This window comes from Tursiops truncatus, chromosome X (assembly GCF_011762595.2).
Source record: "Tursiops truncatus isolate mTurTru1 chromosome X, mTurTru1.mat.Y, whole genome shotgun sequence".
NCBI classification, from domain to species: domain Eukaryota; kingdom Metazoa; phylum Chordata; class Mammalia; order Artiodactyla; family Delphinidae; genus Tursiops; species Tursiops truncatus.
This window is the reverse complement of record NC_047055.1, coordinates 69,551,184-69,565,981: the sequence shown is the minus strand read 5'-3', so window position 1 is coordinate 69,565,981 and position 14,798 is coordinate 69,551,184. Positions and strand designations below refer to the sequence as shown.

The 14,798-nt window shown below is 41.2% G+C and overlaps 2 protein-coding genes across 5 annotated transcripts in view; one reads left to right on the top strand and one right to left on the bottom strand.

The window, feature by feature from the left end:
• LOC117310123 (elongator complex protein 1-like) overlaps window positions 1–5,217 on the bottom strand; it is a 31,858-nt gene extending 26,641 nt beyond the window's left edge. Inside the window, 2 exon segments of the mRNA XM_033849078.2 lie at window positions 351–513; window positions 5,109–5,217. Of these exon segments, the coding sequence (XP_033704969.1) occupies window positions 351–500 (150 nt within the window). The 5' untranslated portion in view covers window positions 501–513; window positions 5,109–5,217.
• Window positions 5,202–14,549, top strand: LOC101321064 (protein Abitram). Of its 4 annotated transcripts, none has more exons than XM_073799250.1 (7): window positions 5,202–5,745; window positions 6,876–6,927; window positions 7,061–7,168; window positions 7,532–7,661; window positions 9,806–9,882; window positions 13,152–13,343; window positions 14,135–14,549. In XM_073799250.1, the coding sequence occupies exons 1-6, from the start codon at window positions 5,649–5,651 to the stop codon at window positions 13,339–13,341; spliced, it is 654 nt and encodes a 217-aa protein (XP_073655351.1). In that variant the 5' UTR covers window positions 5,202–5,648; the 3' UTR covers window positions 13,342–13,343; window positions 14,135–14,549. The 4 variants fall into 4 exon arrangements, with proteins under 4 accessions (XP_073655351.1, XP_019802065.2, XP_019802064.2 ...); XM_019946506.3 differs by lacking the exons at window positions 13,152–13,343; window positions 14,135–14,549 and adding exons at window positions 9,962–10,031; window positions 10,127–11,423 and having other exon boundaries at window positions 9,815–9,882; XM_019946505.3 differs by lacking the exons at window positions 13,152–13,343; window positions 14,135–14,549 and adding exons at window positions 9,962–10,031; window positions 10,127–11,423.
• The last annotated feature ends 249 nt before the right edge of the window (window positions 14,550–14,798 follow it).

Genomic DNA, 14,798 nt, shown 5'->3' with positions numbered 1-14,798 from the left:
GATGGTGACTGAAACAGTTTAAAAAGCCCTACAGGAAATTTTCATCTGCATTCCCACTTAAGAACTGTTAATAGATAGTATTTACATGGTAGAAAGGGTAAAAAGTAGGGCACCCCCACAAAATACAATGTCAGAGTTTTGCCAACGTAGATTAAAACAGAAGCAGACTAAAAGATAGGGTACTAGTTAAGTTATGCCTAATATGACATCAGTATAAAGCGAAGGGAGTATTCATTTGGCGGGACATAAATTCAGAAAGATTTAAAGGACATAGTATTTGGGGAAGCAAGTTTGGAAAAAGACAAGTCAAGAGTCATGCCAAGTGCTAGCATCCTCCATCAGTAACTTACCTCTCTTGTGACAGTGTCCACTTCTATCAGTCCATGTTCTGAGCCAAGGAGCACTGTGTCTTGTTCAGTTCGGAGAGAGAAGCACTGAGGTTTCCTTGGAGCCTGAATATCCCTGAACTCCAAGCTCCGAAATAACTTTAGATTTCTCATGATGAAGCGACTCCTGAAAGAAAAGTACAAATATCTCTCTTTCTAAACATCTTTATTGGAGTATAATTGCTTTACAATGGTGTGTCATTTTCTGCTTTATAACAAAGTAAATCAGTTATAAATATACATATGTTCCCATATCTCTTCCCTCTTGCATCTCCCTCCCTCCCACCCTCCCTATCCCACCCCTCTAGGTGGTCACAAAACACCGAGTTGATCTTCCTGTCCTATGTGGCTGCTTCCCACTAGCTATTTTACGTTTGGTAGTGTATATATGTCCATGCCACTCTCTCACTTTTTCACAGCTTACCCTTCTCCCTCCCCATATCCTCAAGTCCATTCTCTAGTAGGTCTGTGTCTTTATTCCCATCTTACCCCTAGGTTCTTCATGACCTTTTTTTCCCCTTAGATTCCATATATATGTGTTAACATATGGTATTTGTTTTTCTCTTTCTGACTTACTTCACTCTGTATGACAGACTCTACGTCCATCCACCTCACTACAGATATCTCAATTTTGTTTCTTTTTATGGCTGAGTAACATTCCATTGTATATATGTGGCAAATATATACAAATATCTCTGGATGAAGCTTTTATTTCTCTGAGAAATAGAAACAGCTTAGTAGCAATAAATGACACTCCAATATAAGCAAAATGATTCAGGGAGCAGAGAAATTAGAATAACCAAGAAAAAAAAGGAAAAATAAATGATCTAATCTGAACCCACACAGAGATGAGTGGTAGCAACATAGTCAATTGTGTAAATCTATGGTCTACAAATTGAGGCTGTGAAATCTATTTTACGGTCTCACTCTTTGAAAGAGGCAAGATTCTCAACTTCAGAGTTTTCTCTTCAAAAAAGATTTAAGATCAGTTATTCTGCCGGAAAGTTGAGAAGAATGCAATGAATGAGAAAACACTTTATTTTTGCACATGAGGATGTTTTCATAACTTGACAGATTTACAAAATAATATAAAAATCCACATATATATCCTGGCAGTTGAAGAAAATAAAATTACTTTAATACCACCAACTACATTTATTTATAATCTGGCTCTATATCTTCATTAAAAAATTAAAATTGAAATCAAACATAGAAATAAAGAAAAGCATTTATGGGACCTCCCCGGTGGCGTAGTGGTTAAGACTCTGCACTCCCAATGCAGGGAGCCCGGGTTCGATCCCTGGTCAGGGAACTAGATCCCACATGCATGCCGCAAGTAAGAGTTTGCATGCTGCAACTAAGGAGCCCACCTGCTGCAACTAAGTAGCCTGAGTGCCACAACTAAGACCCAGCACAACCAAATAAATAAATAAATATTTGTTTTTAAAAAAAGAAAAGGAAAGCTTTTATTGCTCTCAGGGAGAAAAGAAGACACTATGAAATTACAACAGTATACTTCAAAATGATGACCAACAAGTCGAGGAGCTTGATAACCAGATATAACTACTTCACATTACTCCACTTTCCCGGCCTGATTTTCACCAGGGCAGTAGAAAAGCTGAGAAAAGAACGATCAATAGGAAATCTACTTTGGTCTGGCAAAATCAGACTTGTTTTAACATATAAATTATCTAAGAGGGAAAGAGAAAAGTTAACGTGCTGTATATTTATATCCAGACCCCTTTAAGGTTTATACTATAATTGGAAGTCCCTAACTTATGGTAGGGGTGACAATTACACCGTCCACACTGGCCTTCTTGTCACCTTAATCCAAGGTGAATTCTCTCATCTTGCATTTCATACTTATGACAATGAAAGTATAAACATGAGTTAACCCTTATACTACATAGCAGATAAAATGTTAAGTGTAGTATGAGTGAGACAACATAAAATGTGGGTTAAGAGGAAGGCAAGCCCACACATGGTGGAAGCGAGGAAGAGAATCAAGGCAAACAATGGTCTTGTAAGCTTTCATGACATTTATATTCAAGAACTTCTAGAAATTATTCGAACCTGTATTACACCATGAAGACTTTTTATTTAGATCTAATTCTATATAGAAAGCTTGGGTTTTTGAAAGCATATAAAAATTACATTATCTTTCATCTTGAAATACCATAAAGATGACCACTGACATAGATCTGAGAGGATGGGTAGATTTGAGATGAGAGGATGTCTGACTAGAGGGGAGTAAACACGGGACAGAGTAGCAAGAGATGAAAACAGGCGAGAGAAGACCAGGTGTATTTCATCCTGGTTTAACTAATAATAATTATGCTGTTATTGTTGCCATGATCAGAGCATCAAAATGTCTCCCTGTGAACTTGGATTCTATTCACCAACAATCTGTGGAGCTCTGGGGTCCGTGGACCCCAGCATAAGAATTTGGAAGGCAAAGGCAGAAGGAGCTGAGGAGGACTCCCTTTTTCCTGTTACCTTGCTGTTTCAGTCAATATCGCCCCAGCAATGGGCCTTCATCCTTCCAGGGGCCCTTGGTCCCAGCCTCTAGCACTCCCATGACCAGCATGATAACAAGCACCCCAGAGGTACCAGCACTAACCAGGCAGGTGCTCCCCTCCAGGTGCCTGAAATCTAGTAACATGGAGCTACTCCTCTGAATTCCAGAGTTATCAACATCAGCTTTATAATGCCTCTCCTCCAAGGTTAGGTCATGATAGCCCCAATGGCTTCCCTTGTTTTGATCCTCAGACCTAGCTAAGTGTTGTAACTTCTTCCATCAGTTTACTTTTTTAGTTACTTCACTGCTCCCTTTTGCTCTTTGTTCCTCCAGCAGCTATTTAACCAATTCTTCGTTTTAAATTCTGTTGAAATATTGTGTGGTTTCTGCTTTCCTGACTGGACCCTGACTGACAAACATATCAAACAACCTGAGTTTTCAAATCACTGAGCTTTCAAAATCCCCGGCCAAGTGTAATAGGGAAGAACCTTTTGTATTCCATTACAAGTTAATCACTAAAGGGATGCAGCCTATAAGCTTAAATTATACATAATCACCCAACTCTCAGAACCCTGACTCCCAGGTAATGAGCATTAAGCTAAAATACTTTTGTTTAGCTCACAAGAAACATCCTGACCAGGCCCACCTGTGAATGACTGCAGGGAGGAAGAAATTAACACATAACCCTCTGGAGGCTGATGGGAACCAGGAAATGTTTGACTTTACTCACTCCACTTTTAGTATAAAAGAAGCCTGAATCCTAACTCAGGCAAGATGGTTCTTTGGGGGCACGAGCCCACCGTCTTGGTTTGCTGGTTTTCCGAATAAAGTCGTTATTCCTTGCCCCAGCAACTCGTCTCTCGATTATTGGCCTCTCGTGTGGTGAGCAGTACAAGCTTAGACTTGGTGACACAAGGGCAGCTCATCATTCATCTCCTTCCTCCCCAACCCTTCCAGCCTCAAAATGAACTTCTCTAAAATTTCACACCTATCATCCTTATTCCCTTACCTTCTCAGAAGTGTCCTACTCTTTTTCAAGACCAGCAAAGGAGAACCCTCCAAACTCCCCCAGGACCTTGGCTTATCAGTACCCTTTCTTTTACATCTGCAATCTCCAAACTCCCCTGCCCTCAAATGAATCATCCTTTCTCAGCCCTTAAATGCGCTAAAGATCTCTCCACTCCATAGATCAATTCTGGATCCTCTCTGAAATTTCTGACAACGCCTCTATTTTCTTCCCTTGCTCCTTCATCCATCCACCTCTTGGCTAATTATCATGCCCATGACACAAGTACCAAACAGATCACTAATATGCTTAGTAGATCTAAATGTCTAGCCCTGACCCTCCCTAAACTGAACACTAAGCTCACATTCTCAACCTCCTGCTGTTACCACAGGGATTTCTCAAAAGCACATCAAATGCAACCTGTTAAATGAAGTACCTGCTATTCTCCACCAAACTAATTTCCCCTCTGGGGACATGGCATTCCTACTTTCTCTGTCCTCCAAGCTGAAACTGTGTGTCTGCTTCCCTTTTGCCCACACTTTCACAGTAAACTATTCACTGGTTACTGCCCTGCCTGTCAGTGTACAGTTTGAATCCTTTACATAGTACGTAATCCTACGATCCGGTTTGTGGCCTACATCAAATACCGACTGAGCACTTGCTAAGTGCTAGTCTGGACAAGAGATGACTGACAGTCACTGCCTCCTCAGAGGTCACAGCTTAACGGGGGAGAGGGCCACATAAGATACCACGTTACATGGAAATGCACGGGGACAACATCTCCAAGGAAAAGTTGCAGATGCGAGAAGGGACTCGCAGCACAGTACCTAAACTTCTCTCTACTACCGTCACCTTCTATCATGCATTGTTGCGCTTTAATTGGTGCATATCTTGGTTCGGCGGTATGGTCTGCAACTGCAAGGAATCCGGAGACTGGGTAAGTGTGCAGCTGGGGGAGCAGCATGTCATTCCCCCTCCTGCCGCGCCGCGCAGAGCGCACTGATGGCCGCGGGTGCAGCAGGCGCCAAGTCTGCAGAAAGAGGACTCAAGGAGGGCAGAGGTGGTCAAGCCGCACTTCACTCCCAGACCAGCAGCAGGCAGCGGTTGGGCGCTAAAGGGTCCCCTTCATCAGGACACCCTCTGGCGGACAGGGCCCGTTTCCGTGCCCCCACCCCAGCTAGGTCGCTCGAACGCTCACCTACGCCGCGCTCTGAGGACCCCCAAACAGCGGTGCGTCCGCCCAGGGCTGCGCACGGGCCTCTCCCTGTCCGCTGCTTCTGAGCTCTCGCGACGCGCACTGGGTCTCCGAGCCGCCGGGCCGCTCGACCCCCTCAGGTAGTGGCTGAAGCCGGGCGAAGGGGCGACCGGCGAAACACTTACTCGCAAGCGAAGATACTCCGACACGCGCCGAGCGGCGCGGGAGTGACGCCGCGAGGCAGGGGGGCTGTAGCCTGCCTTCTTCGTCGCCCCGCAAAGATTTGTGAGGAGCGGCGCTGGCCGCTGCCCCCTATCCCTACGTCCTACTGACTAGCCTATTGTGTTTGAACCCCGCTTTGACGTCAGACCCCAAAGCTCAGTAAGTGGCACCGGTAGGTGGAGCCTGCAGAGCCAGGGGAGCAGCAGGCGTGCGCACAGCGCGTGTCCCGGGCTACACGCCGGAAAGACACCTTCCTCCGTGGCAAGCGGGAGGAAGAGTAAAGGCCCCCAGGGGGCGGGGTTTGCAGCACCTGAGGTCGCCATGGCTACCGAGCCCGAGACCCCTGAGGCCGCCTTGGCTGCGGAGCCCGCGGTGCCATCGCTTGTGGATCGTTACTTCACTCGCTGGTACAAAGCGGGTAAGTGGAGAATAATAGTCTCCTCTGGGCCCAATTTGTCTGACAGTATAGGGACTATGATGACAGATCATAAGCCACACGCGCCCTCCCCAGCGCTTCCTCCCTACGTCAGAAGGAACTGGATCTCTCTGTTCCCCTGTAGGCCAAGGGAATGGCATTTGCAAAGACGTGGAAAACAGCAGGGTGCATGCTGGGTAGGGCGAGCGCAGTGCGAGTTCATGAGGTTGGGTTGCTTGCGGGAAGATGGTAGACTAAGGTGAGATCCCCGAGGGAGGCAGGAGCTGGGTTGCAATCTCCATGAGTGCCTAAAGGGATTTGAGGGGCTCAGTCCTCCAAGAAGAGGCGATACATAAACTGATTTAAATGGTAGCGGTCTAAACTAAGGTAGAGGCATAGGGATGGAGAGAAGAGGGTGGGTTAGAGTAGAGTCATTTAGAAAGCAGAATCTAACAGTTTTACTTAAAGGAAGTCGCTGGTATTACACATTTGCCACTTAGAAGTAGGTATCCTGTTGTATAGCTTTGTGTACCCAGCAAATATCAGTGATGAGAGCATCGTTGGGGACCCTCCTGTAACCCAAATTCCTCCCATTCATTTAGGAATAATATGAGGTGTACTCATCTTTTACAATATTGAAATATTTTACAATAGCATACGTTTTATTAGCCAGACTTAGTGTAACCGACCGTCTGGTTTACCCTGGATTGAGGTGTTTTCCGGAATCCATTACTTTCAGCGCTAAGATCAGGACAGTCCTGGGCGAACCAGGATAAGTTCGTCTCTCTAAAATCGACCAACAAAACATGCTACTAACTTAAATAAAGAATACATTACTAATCACTTTTTTTCTAATAGAAATAATGATTGTACTCATTTTAAAGTGAGGATAAAAAAAGGTGGAGCAAAGAGTTAATCATCATTTTAACATCGAATGAAGGATTCCATTTGGACCAGATATCTTTAAATACTTTATGGTAAGCCTTTAGGTATATCGTTTTGAGTAATGAAGGGATACCAGTGTTGTATGTGTCAAACCTTCATAATTAACTACCTCTATGAACCAAAGAAAGTACTAGGCAGTGGTAGTAAATATTGATTCAACAGCCATCAGACTCATTCATTTCTTCTAGATGTCAAAGGAAAACCCTGTGAGGACCACTGTATACTACAACACTCTAACCGGTAAGAAAATTGGGAATTTTAAATTATCAAAAAAAATTTTTTCTGGCATTGTAGCCTGGTACGGTCTTGTATTGAATAAATATTCATTAAATGATTATCTTCCACTGTACTGAGATGGTATTATTTATACTAGGAGTTTGGTTGACAAGAATGAGTCTTGCAGTGCCTACGCTAAACAAATAAACTTGGTTACCCAAACATCCAAATGGAGGACCACACCCTCAGTCGGCTACTACCTCAAGTAAGCAGCCTGTGCCTAACCACTGAATTGCCTAAGCCCATGGAGAGGGCTAGGGTAGAAGCACAGATGGTATCCTGTACATACCAGCATGCCTTACTTTTCTCTCTTCCTCCTCAGTGCTGTCTAAACACCTCTGGTACTCTTCCCTTTGGGGGAAGGAAATTCAGTCCCATTTTCTCCATTTTTATTACTGCATTCTTTTCTTCAGTTAAGCTACAATAGTAGCCAGAGGAAAATGGGGGGAAATGATAGGCTGACTAAACAAATGTCAGCTCAGCTATTCTTGTGCCAGTAGGAATACGGTGTTATAGGAGGAAGAATCATACCAAGCAATAATACAGGATCAATTTTTGCTCCTCTTAGAATATGTGTCATCACACTGGCAGGATCCCATCTAGTTCTTCAAAGTGGAAAAGCAATTAAAAGCATTTTCTATCAAATCAGTACCAACTGTAGCAGACTTCAGAACAAAGTCTCTGGGAAATTTAAGCGGGTATGTTCCTGTATTTCTCTATTTAAATCCTCTATTATCATAATAATGATAGAGCCAGCCAGTCTTAGAACCCAGTAATGTATGCTCAGCATACTTCCCTGGCAGTTAGAGATGACTTTAAGACTATGTAAACTCTAAAGAAATTCTCAGGCCCCCAAAATGAAGTATTTCAGAAGGTATATTATCTGTCATATTAGCTTCTGGGCCACCATCCCTATCATCTCCAGGATGAAGGATGGAGAAGCTGGGCCTTTGAAAGAACAACTCTAATACCAATATAACAAGATATTTTGTCCTTTCTAGCTTTGTTAAGCCAGTATTTCGAATTCTATAAAATTTAGGTGATCAATACTTCTTTATCGTATATTTTCACATGTGAACTTAAAAGTAAAAAAAGTCCTGAGGTAGTGAAAAAAAAATCAATCTGAGAAAATATACAGTATTTGCTTCGTATCATTTCCCATTCCTAAATCACTGCCAATTTAATACACATCTAGCTACACCCTCCTCCTCCACGTAGTATTTAGTTATAGAAAATGTTACCTCTGCCCTCTACACCTTTAGGCAGGATGGACATTTTATTGTTAAAGGAGGGTATCACACCAAGGACAACTCATTACCATACTAAACTATCCTGACAAACCCCCCTGGATAGGAAAGTTTCAGTTGGTGATTTAGGTCCCTCATTTACTGAGTACATACTAAGAGTTTCTGCTAATTACCCTCAGTGTTCTGGAAGACCCTTGTTTATACTCCCCTTTGTAGTCCTGAAGGCCCCTAATAACCTGCCTTATAATTATTGATTTTTCCTCACTCAAGAAGCAAGTGGACTTTAAAAAGCATAGACCATTCTTAAAAGTCTACAAATTGCAAGTAAAACAGTTAGTGCTTGTGATGTTCCTATGATAAATCTTTGTCCAAAATAGTAACACTGTTGTTACTTCTGAGGAACAGAGAGAGACCTGCATATGGAACCCACTGTAGATAAGCTTTGATTACATCTCAGCACTGCCCATCATTTATTCTCCCATGGGAGGTGACAAAAAGGGGTTAAAACACTTCTTTCTGACACAGAGCCAGTGGTAGACAAAACATCTGGGACAAGTCCCCAGCCCCTCCTCCTAAAAGTGGGGAGTCACACTGACTAGTATTTTGAAACGAAGTACCCACAGGCAGAGGAGTGAGGTGCATGCAGTAACACCTGAATGCTGTCTAATAATGTTGTGAGTGGGAAAGAGGCCATAAAGAACAGCATCTTGACCTCAGATGTTCACTGCAGTAAAAATTCCTGGGAAAAAAAGGGCAACACATCAGACATGCTTGCATCCATTTCCCATGAGCCTCCTTGTATTGGGTTGGCCAAAATGTTCGCTCGGGTTTTTCACATTAGGGAAAAACCTGAATGAACTTTTTGGCCGACTCAATAGATATTTGTCAGAACCTCCCCAGATGTATCCATACAGTGGAGTACATGAAAGTATAACCGTGCCACAACATTTAAACAGACATATGTCAAAATGTAGTATTTGCTAGCGGGTTATAGGATAATGGGTAAGTTACTCTTATCTGCTACTTAAAACTTTTCTGTTTTCCAAATATTCCTCAAATTGCATTTTTTTAAATTAGAAAAATATCCCTTCTTCAGAAAGTCTTAGTGATTGACCTAATAAAGAAGTTCCTTTCTCTGTTAAGTTCTAATATAAAAATAAGGTAGGAATCTTAATGAAACTAACTTTGTACAATATTGCTGTCATTCTCTATAATGTTGAATTTTATATTACTGCTTATTGGTAAGATTTTCCTACCCTTTTGAAATCTTTACACTGGGCTATGTGCAGCTTTCTCATGTACAGTTAAATATAAAGTATAATAAGTTAAGATAAAATATATTCTTAATATGTACTAAACTACCTATTATCACATTTGTCTTAGCCTGCTTTTTCCTCTAGAGCCTAGGGTGGTGCCTAGCCCATAGAGGCATTTAGTATATAAGTATTTGAATAAATCAATGGTTTTTCTGTACTTAAGTCATTTTTATTTAAAATGCTAATTCCAGGAATATATCCTATTGTGACTCTGAGGGCTGCCTCACAAAGGAAATGAAAATGTACATCAATTAACTTTTTCTTCCCTTTTATTATCAGGGGGCACAGTTTCTAACAGAACTTGCACCTCTGTGTAAGATTTACTGCTCTGATGGAGAAGAATACACCATGTCTAGGTGAGTTACTTTTTAACCACAATTTTGGGGAAACAAAGAAGGTAATATTTTTCTTCAAAGCAATTTTTTCTTTAAATAGCTGTGTTAGAGGATGGTTGATGGAAGTGAATGAAAGCATTCTCCATAAGCCATCTATTCTTCAAGAGAAGGTAAAAGGGTCTGGGGAAGTAAGATCCCATCCACATACTTTTTATCTGGTTTTTTTTACCGTTTGACCGTATTAAGTATTCTATTTCCCTTCTAGCCATCCACCGAAGGCTACACTGCAGTTGTGTTGCCCAAGTTTGAGGAAAGTAAAAGCATAACAGAAGGGTTACTGACACAAAAACAGTATGAAGAAGTCGTGGTGAAAAGCATCAATGCCACAACAGCTACCTCATGAGGATTAAGATTGAGTAAAAACAACAGGGCATTCTTATCCTTACCTGGCCTACGAGTTAGTGCACTAAGGAAGAACCAGAGGCGCTGAAGCATCCTTCACACCGGGCTATCTGCAGGGAGGCCTGATCTTAAAACCTGACCTAGTTTTCCTTCTTTATCTTGCATAACAAGCCTTGATTCCATTTTGTCTCCAACCTCCCAGATCTGCCTGCCCATGTACTCACTCTGCTCTTCTTTTGCTTTTCTCTTTCTAACAACTGGCAAGTGAGAGGCATTTTTCTGATTAAAAACCAACAAACAAAGCACTTTGAGGACAATTTGAAAAGACAGAAAAGTAAAAATAATTTACCCATCATCCTGTAACCCATTAGTAACTACTAGGTTTTGATATAATTCTGTTTGAATATTATGTCATGGTTATTGTTTTTGCCTCAATTTTCCATCACTTTGAAGTTGAAAAACAACAACTGGCCTTTCTTACCCAGTCTGCTTCAGTGTGACACGACCGAAACGTCTGGTCCCACCCCTTCTGCCCCAACTGCCTCCCTCAGGTTGCCGGGAAGAGGCAGGGTGTAGAGTGTACCTTCTCTAAGTCTATGTGTTGGCCTTCAGCTCTGAACAATGTAGCACTGTAACACTGGCTTCTTAATGAAGGACACATGAAAAGGCTTTGAAAGGGGCTTTGCTAACATGGAAGTATCAATATTATAATGTGGTATGAAGTAACACGTGCATTTGTGGTCACTCAGTCTCACACTCCAGTTACAGGGTCACCAGCGAAGAAGTTCCCGAGAAGTTCCTGGAATTCAAAGACACAGGTGCTTTTGAACAGAACAAAAACTTTCACATCATTTAAACAATAAACAAAAAACTCTGAATTCATGGTTTAAGATTGTATACTTGTTTACATTGAATTTCAAATAAAAGGACTTCTTTTAAAATTGTTATTTTTCCTTAAGGGCTGCAACATATACATACATATAAACATTTCTGTTTTTAAATAAAACCATTATCCTTGAATTTAAATTCTTTTAGTTCTCCATCGTCTTTTGCTGTTCAAGTCAAAAGTTATCCCTTCCCCACCCCTACTTGCATTTAAATTAGAGAATATTCTCATTTGAGGTATGTAAAATATTTTGTAAATAAAAATTTTAAATTATTTTTGACTCACAAGGAAACTTCTTTTAACCCTAACTCTCCCCTAAGTAAACCCACTAGACATGATACAGGTAGTAACTATAGAAACATCTACTCTGATAGTGTTGTGAGCTGAAAGTGTAAGCACAAACCAGCAAATCCCCATTTCAGGTAGCACAAAGGGTTCCCAAAGGTTTCATAAAACAAAAATACTAAAGATAGTAAAAGAATTATATATCTATTTTACATATAACATTACCTCACATCATTCTCCCATTATTTCCATTGTAATTTAAAAGAATATTTTGGTTTCAGGGAATAAAAATCATGTTTGATGATTTTTATAAAGAAATATTTTATAAAGGTCATAACCAAGCTGAGTGCACCCCATTTTCTCTCCGAGGCCTACAGTAAATTCAAGTTTCCTTCAATAAAATATTGACTAGCTAATTCGTAGCACTGTGGTTCTTCAGGATCTTGTGAATATTGACTGTGATGGCTGACTCAGATAATGATCATCAGACGAGCTTATAGAACTACTGCCGTTTGGCAACTGACATGTCCCGTTAGATTTCAAAATACATTTCAAAGCATTGGGATACAAGCCCCAAAAACCAAAGTTAACTATACTACATCATAAGGACAGAACTTATAACCAGATCCTTCAATCAAAACCCACCTGACAAAAACAAAAGCTTTAAACCCTAAAATTAAAAAGACTAAAGTCATTTATTTAATGAATATTCCAAAGGCACATATGTATACTTACTCAGAAATTATTTTGAACAGCTTAGTTCAAGTGTTCTCTGTCTTCTATCTTCTGCTCCATCAATTACTACTGAGAAGTACAAAAACTGCTTTTCAAGCCAGTAAGATAGGCTTAGGATTCCAGCTAATATCAAGGGCAGACAGGCCAGCTATGCTAGAACAAGAACAAAAACCATCTCCTAGTGAGTTCCTCCAGGATTCCATGGAGTGAGCTCCATGACCCTGTTTTTGGGTGGGGGAGGGACATGCATCACAACAGATTTCCTGTGCTCTGTGAAACACTTACTAGAGAACAAACGTGTGCTCCTGGCATGCATGATCTATGACAGAGGAGACAGCAGAGGCCTAGTCATACTCAGTGGACAGAGGGATTGAAGAAGAGTCCACAGGTTTAAGGAAAACCCTGCATCACCCAGACTACTGTGTCTCTTCTGCTGCAAATTAGTGTCCCAGATGATAAGCTTAAATTTAAAAAAATAGGAAGTTAGGGTCAAATGTGCCAAAGGTGAGCATATTTTCAAAATAGCTTCTTTGGATTAAATTGTCATTAAGGCAGTAAGGATATTCGGTTTGCCTTTTAAAGAACACTATTCATGGCAATGTCCCATTTAAAATCACACTTCAATTAGAAATATAGCAACCACCATGGCATTTATAGTTGTCAGAAAGCTTCACAATCAGTTTCATGATCAGAAAATAAAGCAAGATTTCAGTTTGTTTTCTTTACAAAATTGTTGTATTTCTGAAATATACAGGATCGTTTGCTTTCTAAAAATGTCAGCTTTGCCACATGGTGTTCCAGAGATCTGACCGCAGGAGCTTCTCAAGTTTTACCGTCCACAGAATCTTTATTTGTAACTGAGATCCATCGGTTGTTTTCCATTTGAAGCTGGAAAGAATTAAGACAATTGGTTTCTGCTTTACTCTTAAAATAAAAATTGCAAAATTAAATAGTATCTATTTTCTTCTGCATTTTCCTTTAGACTAATTTGGCCTCTCCCGTTGCGGAGCACAGGCTCCGGACGCGCAGGCTCAGCGGCCATGGCTCATGGGCCCAGCCTCTCCGCGGCATGTGGGATCTTCCCGGACCGGGGCACGAACCCGTGTTCCCTGCATCGGCAGACGGACTCTCAACCACTGCGCCAACAGGGAAGCCCTAGACTAAGTTTTTAAATGTGAGTTTAAGATAGAGAAATTATCTTACCTTCTTCAACAGTTTATAGCAAAATGAGAGAAGTTGGATCAAAATAGCCATTATGCCTCTTGTCTTTGTAATACTCTTATCAACCATAGTGACAGAAAGCAAGCAAATCAAATTCTTATAAGGAGGCCCTCAAAAGACTTTATCATTTATTTAGTTTGAAAATGGTAAACATTTCTTCTAAGGGATCTCAAAGGGTATGTAGATTAAGGCATCTGAGCTGACTTGATGACCTAAGGTCCCAGAACTCAGAAGCAGGGACTGTTGCCCAAGTCTCATGCCAATTTCATGGAACCCCAGGAAAAATGGATGGAAAATCAACCTGTTCTATTTCAGACGGTTTAGGGGCCTCTCAAAGGCACCAAATAGTGGCAGTGAACCCCCTTCTTTGCAATTCCTTGCACTCTTTTTTGCACTGAGACTCCCTAAAACAAACAATAGAAGCCCTTCACTCTGAGGGGTCTGTGCCCTAGTTAGTCAGGTGATGATGTTGGGATTTAAGGGTAGCTGCTCTGTGCTATGGTATTAATCACGTCCAAAAAGCTAATTTATTTGGTGAACCTACTGCTTCCTGGGGTCAGTTGTAACTGCAGATGATAAATGGTTCTTGCAGTCAAGGCAGGAAAAATGGAAATAAATTGTTCTTCTGTGGGTATTAACACTTTATTTGAAGAAAAAGGGACTGGAAGCTAACCTAATAAAAAAAGAAGTGTGAAAGTTTCTCAAGTGCTTTCCTGAATGTCCCACCCTCCCTTTTACCTTTAGAAACACTTGATTCTGCAAGGGTGTCAGTTACTGTCTGGAGCTGGTGGCATAGAAGAACAAGCTTGTTTATTTCCAGGAGAAGCATAAGCTTATCATCATCTTTCAGCTGAAATGTAAATAAGGAAGTTATAACAACTCCAATGAAGTTCCATCTTTTAAACCTTAAGTACCTTTATACCTCAATAATATACCCTCAAAGTGGGTATTTACGACATCACCATCAGCACCAGGCAGGGATACGTGCATTACCTGTTTTGAGAAAACTTGCACACTTGAAGCAAGCTTCAAACCCTCTTCAGCAAAAACTGGGTAGAAAGGAAAAACATCACTACGTTAGGTGTATGTCATCTAGATAGTTGGTAAGAAATACACTCATGGATAATTTTCATACAGAATGTAAAAAATAAAACCTAAACATAAAAGGTCTGTCATGGAACTTCTGTGGTTTTTTGTTGTATCCCTGAAAACACAAGAGTTTAACTGTATTCAGAAGCAGTTTTCCCAGACCTGGTGCAGAATCAGTCCCTGCAGTGGCTCCCCTACACCGGGACACCTCCAATTACCATGCAGGATCGCAAGACATTTGATGCTTAGCCATAAAAATTATGCCTGGGCTTTTGGATGGATCCGAAGCTCATCTCATAATATCCCCAATTATAAGAGG